Here is an 11,127-nt window from a genome sequence, read left to right on the forward strand (position 1 = left end):
CAAAAGTGATGCTTTGAAAAATGAATAAATATGAAAGAAAGTTGAACGAAAACTAGAAGTATCGAAGATATTTTTAACGATAAAAGAGCATGAGATAAATTATGAGTTGCAAAATGCTAGAAAATCGTATTAATCAGTGTAAGATAATTTTCATATACAACATAATTTTTCATATGATTATTTTCAAAATCAATTTAATAGGTTATATGTTCAAAAAGGGGTTAGTGAAACAAACAATCTGACATTAAATATGATAAACACAACTCGACGGAACAAGATGAGAGTTCCACAAAGAATCACAAAAAACATAATCTCAATATCAATATCAATCTCAAACTCAAACTCAAACTCAATAACAACAACTAAACTACAACATATAAACTTTCATAATTTTAGGTAGTAGAACAATTAAACAAAAACAACAATAACAACAATAACATCAATAACTCAAAAACAACAACTTACATTAAACAACAATCCAAAAAAACAATCTCTCAACAAAACTACAACAACAACATCAATAAACCTATAAAATAAATATGTTTAAACAACAACAACAACAACAAGAAGAAGATTAAACCTCTAAGGTTTAGGGTCTCAACAATGAGTCTCGACAACAACAACATCAATAAACATATAACATAAATATGTTTAAACAATAACAACAATAAGATTAAACCTCTAGGATTTAATGCCTCAATAGTGAGTCTCAACAACAACAACAATAACAACAACATCAACAAACCTGTAATATAAATTTGTTTAAACAACAACAAGATTAAACCTCGATGGTTTCGGGTCTCAACAACAAGATGGGTAGTGATGTTTGACGTACTAGATCTCTGAAGAAGAACTGAAAGAAAATATTTTTGATATTTGAAGAAGAAATGAGAGCCCTGAACACATATCATCTTCGTATAGAGGATGACATGTGCTTATGACTCTCGTTGTTTAGAGCTTTCTTGTTTAGGTCTCTTATTTAGGATTATGTTTGTGTTGTTTTAGACAGGTGAAACTAAATATTACAGGTTAAAGCTATATATATATATATATATATATATATATATATATATATATATATATATATATATATATATATATATATATATATATATATATATATATATATATATATATATATATATATATATATATATATATATATATATATATATATATATATATATATATATACAAAACAGAGAAACAAATTAACCTCGGTTGGAAAACAAAACCGAGGTGAAAAGTGACTTATTTTTAAATTAAAAATAAAATATTCAAGAAGATACCACTTTTAATGAAATAAAAACATAATCTGAAGCGGTTGGGATTCGAAGCATCTACATTAAATTAGTTTATCCCTCGGTTAAAAAAAATCGACGGAATAGATTGTATATTCTTTTAAGAAGAAAACAAAATATGGCGCGTCTAGGAATTATACATCGGTTTTTCGATATTTGAGGTGAAATCATTGTAAAAAATTAGTTTTTCTAGTAGTGGTGGGTCGTCGTATACGGTGGGCGCAAATCACGTTCCAGAGCTTGGACGAATTGTGACAAAAAAATAATATGACTCTTTCAGTACATACATTGGTACCAAGAGAGCGTTGGGTCGTCGATGTAGAAAGAAGCAATGGTGATAAAGTCCTCATAGGGGTCTCATGATACATGAAAATTTGTTTGATCTTGAAGAGGTAGCCATACGCGTCTGAGCCATCAAAGAGGGGAACATCCAGCTTGAGGCGGTATCATTGAAGCATCATCGTCGGTTTGGGGTTGGAATCGTGAGTGTTTATTTCCTCGATATGGTGCGACAACTCTTCTAATCGAAGGCATACAGTGGAAAGTTAGTGAGAGAGCTCGTTAATGCATTCGGTGGTGGGTGAACGGAAACATGATCCGACCATGGTGGAAAGGAGTATCAATGAAAGTAACAATGTTAAAAGATGATTCTCATAATTCGAGGACTGAGATCCCTCATAGAGAATCTACTTTTAATATATAAAAGTTAATTACCACCATAATTACTTAATTACCCTAATTACAATCCATAATACAACTACTTTCATGTTCCTATAAGTAATTTCGTACTAAACTCTATTTATACTACTAAAAAATATTATCGTTATTTTATTATTGTTACAATCTTATCATTCCAAAATAAAATCAATATTCTGAAATCAAATTAATTATTATTGTAGTTTTTTTGCCAAATATTATCGTTACTTGATTTTCTTTAAATGACAAAATGAATATTTAATTGTATAATTATATGTTATTAAATTATAACTTTAAAATTAAAAATAATTATTTAATATAGTTGATTAATATTAATTGAGTAATTTAATATTATTGTTAATTTACCTACCAATTAATTATTATTATTGTTATTATTATTATTGATATTTACCCGCCATATATGATAAGAATATTTTTAAAATTTAAATAGTATATTTATTATTTGATTTGATTTGATTTAATTGAGATCCAAACTCTATAAATTAAAATCGGTTACTTATTATGAACAATAATATAGGGTCATTCCAATGTCAATCTATTATTAATTGAATTTTACATAGATGTAATTTTGCAATAACACGCTGGCATATTGAATCTTATACCGCTGTTATCTTTGCACTAACATATTTTATCCTTTCAACAGAATAATTATAGTAAATACGTACATTCTGTATACCGAATTATAATAAAAATGTATTAAAATCAAAAGCAATAAAACGGTTTACAGTAAATAAAAATATAGAATAACATCTTAAAATTTTATTCTATTTGATTATTCATTTACTTATTACTAATTTATTTATTATATAAAAATATATCAAATAAAATTTTAAATATATGTTGTGTCATTAGCATTTATTTCAACTTTTGATTTATTATTGATTTTTTATTTCAATGAATTTTTCTTTAAATATTTATGATCATGAAGAAATTAGACTATATTTTTATTTACTGTAAACAGTTTTATTGCTTTTGATTTTAATACATTTTTATTATAATTCAGTATACAAAATGTACGTATTTACTATAATTATTCTGTTGAAAGGATAAAATATGTTAGTGCAAAGATAACAGCGGTATAAGATTCAATATGCCAGCGCGTTATTGCAAAATTACATATATGTAAAATTCAATTAATAATAGATTGACATTGGAATGATCATATATTATTGTTCATAATAAGTAACCGATTTTAATTTATAGAGTTTGGATCTTAATTAAATCAAATCAAATCAAATGATAAATATACTATTTAAATTTTAAAAATATTCTTATCATATATGGCGGGTAAATATCAATAATAATAATAACAATAATAATAATTAATTGGTAGGTAAATTAACAATAATATTAAATTACTCAATTAATATTAATCAACTATATTAAATAGTTATTTTTAATTTAAAGTTATAATTTAATAACATATAATTATACAATCAAAACGATGTTATATATGTGTAACATCAAAGGTTGGATCCTTTTCAGCATTTTGCCACACACCTCTATCAAATTTATATACTCTTTTTTTCCAGGTTATTAGGTTTGTAATTTTATAGTCATCTAAATTTGCAGTTACATTAATTTTTGAATTTTTTTTTCAGTGAAAATGAGTAGAAAGGTTGATTCTGTGAAAGACATCAATGACTCAAAAGAAACTTGGCGTCTTGCTGTTCGAATAATGGATGTTTGGAGTGTTGTGAATAATAAGGGTATTGAACATTTGGAGATGATTGTTATGGATTCCTTGGTAAATTGTTTTTCTTTTTTTAAGTATAGATTTTTGTATGATAGTTAGTAATTACAACAAAATGCTTTTTTGTATAACATATAAAAAGAAGATTATTTTCATTTTGTTAGGGTGATCGGATTCAGGTCCTTATTCGTCATGACCATTTACTGAAATGGAAAGAGGTCATTAAGGAGAATATGACCTGCATTATAAACAATGGCAGTGTCTATAACAATGATTTTCAGTGGAAAGTATGTGATCATTCAAAAAAAATTGTATTTCTTGGTGGTACCACAATGAAGGCAATCGAACTTCAAAATGTTCCACCTAAAGGATATTTCTTTAAAGATTTTGGTGAGATACTTCAAGGCAAATGCAAAACCGATAGACTGGAAGGTAATTTAAATTCTATTATAACTTATATAACTTATATATTTGCAAACACATTCAATAATGAATCTTACTTTAATGTAGATATTATTGGTGCTGTTAGTGAGATAAACCATATCCAATCCAACACTCCGGGGAAGAAAGTTGTTGTTTCTGTTGTGCTGAAAGATTTGAAGTAATGCGCATTGTTTTCATAACTTATGTGTTTGATAAATTTATATATTTTGCATCGCTGAATCCCATCATATAATATTGTTTATTTATATTGCAAAATAGGGGTAATTGCATAAATTGCAATTTATGGGAAATCTATGGATCAAAATTTTTGGCTTACTACAATGATCCTAAAAACAATGGAGCTATTGTAATTCTGCTCACTCATGCAATGGTAAAAGATGGCCAAGGTATTACACTATCAGACTTTATAAATACATAGCTGATTTGTATTTTTCATTATACGTTCAATAATTTTTATATTAATTATACAATTTACAGTGTCAAACGCATGGAGTGGTTCCAAATTGTTGATAAATGAAGACATCCCTGAAATTCAAGATTTTATGTCTAAGTATGGATTTTATTTATTTATTTATATTTAGATTATTATACATAATTTTTAATTTCAAAAACAATCTTATTTCTATAGGTTGCCTACTAATGAACAGAAGGAGAAACCTACTCAATCTGCAAAATCTCTTTCTAATTGGTCTGGTGGTTCTCAGTATTCGCCAGTAGAAAAGTTTGTTCATAATGCGAAATGTATGTCCTTAAGTCAGTTCTGCAAAATCAAACATGTAAGTTGAATACTATAGAGCCGAATTTATCTTTACTATTACAATTATATTGTTTGCTTTTTGAAATTAATATCATTTTTGATTTGCTTTTAGGAAACTTTATGTGTTACTGTAGCAACCACATTGAAATTTGTTGTCTCAAAGTATGGATGGTTTTATTATGGCTGCACAAGGTGTTCTTCGAAGGCACCTAATCCTGAAAAAGCTTATGAATGTTCATGTGGGCAAAAAGTCGAACAACCTATACCAAGGTACATATAATCTGATGAATTGCAAATAAATTTGGTAATGGATTTGTTATTAATCATATTATTTTCTTCGTTTAAAATACTATAGGTACAAGATTGAGATATATGATAGCAATGGTGAATCAAAATATCGATTTGTATTATGGGATTCCGAATGTGCTGCTATACTTGGAATGACTGCTGAATTTATGCATAACTCTATGGTGGAGGTACATTGTTAACATAATAATTTGGAAACTTCCGCAGTAAGTATCTTCATTTGTTAACATAATAATTTTCTATGATAAATATTGTATTATTATAATTCATTTTATATCTGACAATTAATTTTTTATTTTGCAAGCAAACATTATCTGCATCTGGTGAAAATGATCCAGAATCAATCATTCTAATGACTCCGGCTAAGAATGTTGTAATTGCTGACAAGGGTGAAGAAGTTGATTTTGAAGCGTCTGACGCTACGCAATTATCAGGCACCAAACCATCCAAGAAATTAAAGATAGAATCATCTTCTTAATTAGAATTTTCAGAAATTTGATGTTGAAATATATTTTATGAACTTTTTAGCACCAGAATGAGTTTAAGTATGAAGTTGTTAAGAACATGATATGTTTTGGTTGTAGGATGTGTTCTTACTTTTTTGAAGTGTTTATTTTGTGGGATTACAATTGACATTTATATTTCATGTATGGTTTAAAGGATGATAATGAGTATTTAATTCATGTGTGTAAAATTATTCAAAATCCTATGTTGTTATGTTGAACATTGTGTTTTGTGTGTTCTTTCAACTACAAAATTTATATGAGTATCATATCTTCAAATGTTAATAAGTATTTTAGATTGATAACAAAATACGTTGTCATCTTATGAAATATGTGTATACGACTAAATTATAAATAGATTATTGCATGTCATGTTTGGTTTCAGCATGCCTAATGGTGTTAGAAATTAAAAAAAACAATTACATAAAAATTTATTATGAAATCCTTCAAAACTAATTATAGAAAACACATAGAAACACATTTTTTTACAATTTTTTTCAAAGTCTAATACATATGTTAAAATTGCAGGTAGGTCAGAAATGTTGGAGCAATGTTTGAATCTTGCATTCAACTGAATTAAGGATTTATAAAAAAAATAAGGTATAATTATCATATACAGTGAATTGTCTTTTGATTGGTAATGGAAAATCTACATTGTTTGTTTGAAATGATTAAGTTAAGCATGCAACTATACTTTTTACCAATCTCACGTCATCATATATAGTATTATAACTCAACATATTTAAATTATTTATTTGCCAAAATATAGTTGAGGGTTGAAATGAATAATTATTTCAACTGTCTCCTTTCTATTGGCTAGGTCAGTGGAGTATTAAAATAATTCAGCCGTAAGATAATTAATGTTATGCATGATTTGTAATAAATCAATAAGAATATCAATTCTTTATACATTTAGTTGTACAAGAAAATGATTGTAAATAATTAAAGTGGGCTAAGAAAATGGGCCCCACTAAATCCCACTATATATTATATAAAATATAATTAAAAAATTGATTCAAATATATCAAAATACATTAAAAGAGAGTTTTTCATTGGGTAAGGTGATGTATGATATGAGTAATTTCCAATGGGTGAATTATTTTATGGATTTGGGATAAAAAGAGAATTTTGAAATCTTGAATTATGGTGTGGATTTGGAATAAGAGGTGGATTTCCAAAATATGGGGTGTTTTGTTGATTTGGGATACAAAGAGGACTTCCATCATTTTGCATAAAATTGGAGCATGTGTTATGTTGATTGAGGTTCATTTTCAAATGAAATGTGTACACAAAAAATTAAAATTAAATAAAATAAATTGGTCAAATTTAGACTAGATGTGAGTGAAAAATGTGATAAAATAAATTACCTATTTATACTACTAAAAAATATTACCGTTATTTTATTGTTGTTGCAATCTTATCATTCCAAAATGAAATCAATATCCTGAAATCAAATTAGTTATTATTGTAGTTTTTTAAGGTTGCGGGCAGGTTTTGAATCATCACTTCCTAAAAGGTTGCGGACAAGTTTTGTATAAACCCAGTTTTTTAAGGACCAAAGAATTGTACGAAGTTAAATCATTTTTGTTGCTGGACTTATTTCTCACAATTTTAACTAAAATTGTGAACCTTTTGTTTCAATATCTTTTGTTGCATTAAACCTTACTGTATCAATTGCAATTAATTAAAACATTGGGTAGTATTCATTAGTATATTTTAAAACAAATGAGGTTCTGGTATTTCTTTTACATGGTTTATGTATTTTGGTTAAATAATCATTTATTATGAAGGTTAATATTTGCGCTTTTATACCTCAAATTAGTAACACATTGGAAAATTTCATCCATTACTAAATAAATATATTTTTATTTCTTATGTCCAAAATCTCAATGATAAATGGAATGTTTATTCATAACATTAACAATGGAATGTTTATTATATATCAATATATCAATAAATTGTAAAAATATTTTTGTATTATATTTTTTTGATTATTTCCTTAATATAGTATAAAAAAAAAAGTAAGCAAATTATATTACTATAAATTAATAATGTTTTACTTTATTATGTCTCAAACTGGAAAAAGTTATTTGTAGAAATTTTTTGAACTCATTTATTGATCATTTAACATCCATTACATTAAAAAAAAACTCTTATGCAATAAATTTGTGTACGTTGATCCAACCATATATATATATATATATATATATATATATATATATATATATATATATATATATATATATATATATATATATATATATATATATATATATATATATATATATATATATATATATATATATATATATATATATATATATATATATATATAAACAAAATAATATATTATATTTTAATTTTTTTAAAATAAATTATTGCACTTGCGCGACCCGTGCGAACGGACGGGTCCTTTACTAGTTAGGGATAAAGGGGAATAAGAATGATTAATTTTATTGATAATTTCCATAAAAGAATTATGGTTGGTTATATAACCACTTAGAGAATGCAACAAATTACTAACAATTTCCACAATCTAAGGAATTATTTGGTGGAGTGGAATAACAATCCCACACCTTACATCACTAATGATTCTTCTAGAACCTCACTAAAATCTCACTCGTAAACAACAAAGTCTTTCAGTTTCACTGAAGGCATGACTTTCCTTTTAGGCCTTGATTATATTGAGTATGTGTCAGGTGGATCATCCACTTGAACTACTTTGACTGTTTCTTCAATAAGGGTGTATATAATAAATTTTTCAAACACTACTCGAGGGAAGTGAAAACGACAGTCATGGTTATGATTATTGGTGTGGTCGTTCGCACTTTAAAGCACGTTTTTAGGGACGTTTGTAACCCTCGCAACCTAACGCATTTTTTTTCTGTAATCAAGTATCATGTCAACTTCTTTTAGAGCAAATAGACGCATAAACCAAAATTATGGATGAAAAACTTTAGAATAATCATTATTAAAAAAAATATAAAGACTAAAACTTCAATTCATTTATAAACTAAAAACATATTTAACACTTAAAACTTCAATTTTTGTTTAAGATAGAGACCAAAATGTCTTTAATAAAAAGAAAGAGGACTATTGTCATTTTAATGAGTGAGGTCCTTTAATGTAAAATATTTCGAAAAATAAGATTATTAAAAGAAATCCTAACCTTATGTCTATTTTTGGCATACAACAATTATACCATGAAAATATAATATTTAATGTAATATGTTTGTGTCAGTAAATCAATGTATTGAGTGGCTAACCAGTGAGCTGAATTATATAAAAATAGATAAATAAATAAAATAGTGAGTTAAAGATCTATAACCCTTCTTTTCACGAGGGATCAAAATCCATAATTGAAGCATACAATCAACAAAACCAGAACCCATTATTTCTGTGAAGAAAAAAGCAAACATTTTTTCTACTACAGTATCATGGGTATTGTTGTGGCTATTGCTGTGTTATCGCCATTTCCATTCTACTATTACCTCTGGAATTGGCCTCAATCATGGGTAGACTTATGCGGTAAAGAAAGAGATCCTTCAAAGATTATGGCTTACGTTTCTCATTTCTTGAAGCTGATTCAGTTCATGGCGCTCTTTTCTGTCTCTTCTTTTCATTGGCCTCCTTTTTACTTCTGGCCCCTTTTTGCATTTGGACAGTTTCTTAACTTCAGGTAACTTCCTTTTTCTTTTTTTTTTAGTTTTTGATTTCTGGGTATGGTTTGAATTTGTGGATCTGTTAATGGGGTTTTATAAAGTTTGTTTCTTTTTGTTTTATGTATGATATGCTATGAGGTGATGAAATGGAGGGTTTTGGTTCTGGTTTGAAAATTTGTGTTATTTGATCAATAATAATCTGGTTAGTTTTTATGATCCTTACTGGTTTTTTAAGATAAGGAAAAGAGATTAAATGTAGGTTAAAATTGACTAAAAAGATGTAGAATTGATTTTGTTATGTTTGGATCAAGTAGAACTGAGTTTACATTAATTGATTCTATCTTGAAGCTAGAATTCATTCTAGAGGTGTAGAATTGATTTTGGAATGATTTTGAAGTGTTTAGTGCATCTAAATTAGAATTGATTTTGCCGTATTGATTCTATTTGAAGCTAGAATTTGTAGCTTTAAATGGATCTATACAAATATATATATATATATATATATCTTTATATTCAATAATACTTTTGAAGTTACTATATTCCCTGAATATATTGGAATTACAAAAACAACTTTGAGTGTATCTTCTGTTAGTAATTTGATGGATCAAAGAGGACTAACAGAAGACATTCGAAGATGGTTTTGAATTTTTTTTGTATCTTTTGTTAATTCAAGGAAAATGTGGCGTTAGTGCCTTTTTCTTTAAACTAGGGATACAATTGTTTGACTGATGATATTGTCATATGACAGGGTTTATCAGCTGCTCGGTGAAGCCGGGACATACTATGGCGTACGCTTTGGAAAAACGATTCCGTGGGTAACTGAATTCCCTTTCGGGGTCATCAGTGATCCTCAATATGTTGGCAGCATCTTGAGTCTTGTTGCATGCCTTTCATGGGTTCCTTATCAGTACATTGTCCTGTGGATTTTAGGGTACGTGTTTATGATTCGCGTTGAATCAAAGGAAGATCAATCTACTCGTGCGAAGCCGCTCAATTGATTTGATTTAAGTAGTTAGATATAGCTTAGAGGATTCTGTAGCATCTAAAGTTGAGAAGGTGTTGTTAAATAATGGAACTCTCTCTCTGTCTTTCTATCTAGCTAGTTGTTCTTCAAATTCAATGATGGTGGATTTGAATTTGGTGTTCTTGTGTTTTGTTTAGGTCATGTGTGAATGTCTGAATTGTAATAAGAGCGCCATGGTGATGCAATGTTGCGGTCTGTTTTATTTATTTATTTACTGCTGGTTTTCTTCATCTCGCTCACACTCGAACACTCTGTTTTCTTCATCATTTGCCTTTGTAATATTTGTAGAAACCGCCACCAAACCCTTATTTAAACTCATTAATTGTTCTTATGAACAACACACAATTGACCTTTAATTTGACACAAAAATAGTAAGTCTTTCATAGTCTTAGATTAAAAGAAAGTGCATAGGTTTGTATTTGATATTCATAGTTGAAGTTCACACTCTTTTACATATTGAATATTGTAATCCTAAGACTAATTAAATCATATTGAGTAGCTTGATTAGCAAGCTTTGATAGTATGTTGTTAGTTTGTTTCTTAAATGATTTAGAAATTAGTTAATTCTAACTAATTTTAGAGGTAGTTATTGGTTTACTTGCACAACAAATAAACCAGTTAGGAGGTGATTATTTGTGCTATAAAATCACCATTCATCTTGTATTAGCTATCATCAATTCAATACAAAGTATTTCATTATCCTTCTCTCTCAAATTTTCT

The 11,127-nt window shown here is 27.5% G+C and overlaps 1 protein-coding gene across 1 annotated transcript; it reads left to right on the forward strand.

Annotated features, from left to right (window-relative positions):
• Positions 1–8,933: 8,933 nt before the first annotated feature.
• Positions 8,934–10,637, forward strand: LOC127100883 (phosphatidyl-N-methylethanolamine N-methyltransferase). The gene is made up of 2 exons (XM_051038190.1): positions 8,934–9,400; positions 10,132–10,637. Exons 1-2 carry the CDS (start codon positions 9,159–9,161, stop codon positions 10,379–10,381), a joined length of 492 nt encoding a protein of 163 aa, XP_050894147.1. The 5' UTR covers positions 8,934–9,158; the 3' UTR covers positions 10,382–10,637.
• Positions 10,638–11,127: the final 490 nt, after the last annotated feature.

Source organism: Lathyrus oleraceus, chromosome 7, assembly GCF_024323335.1.
Source record: "Lathyrus oleraceus cultivar Zhongwan6 chromosome 7, CAAS_Psat_ZW6_1.0, whole genome shotgun sequence".
NCBI classification, from domain to species: Eukaryota; Viridiplantae; Streptophyta; class Magnoliopsida; order Fabales; family Fabaceae; genus Lathyrus; species Lathyrus oleraceus.

Excerpts from the sequence above, each read along its gene's own strand:
- LOC127100883 (XM_051038190.1), top strand. The coding sequence starts at position 9,159 with ATGGGTATTGTTGTGGCTATTGCTGTGTTATCGCCATTTCCATTCTAC. Across the intron at positions 9,401-10,131 it reads GGACAGTTTCTTAACTTCAG|GGTTTATCAGCTGCTCGGTG; the intron begins GTAACTTCCTTT and ends GTCATATGACAG.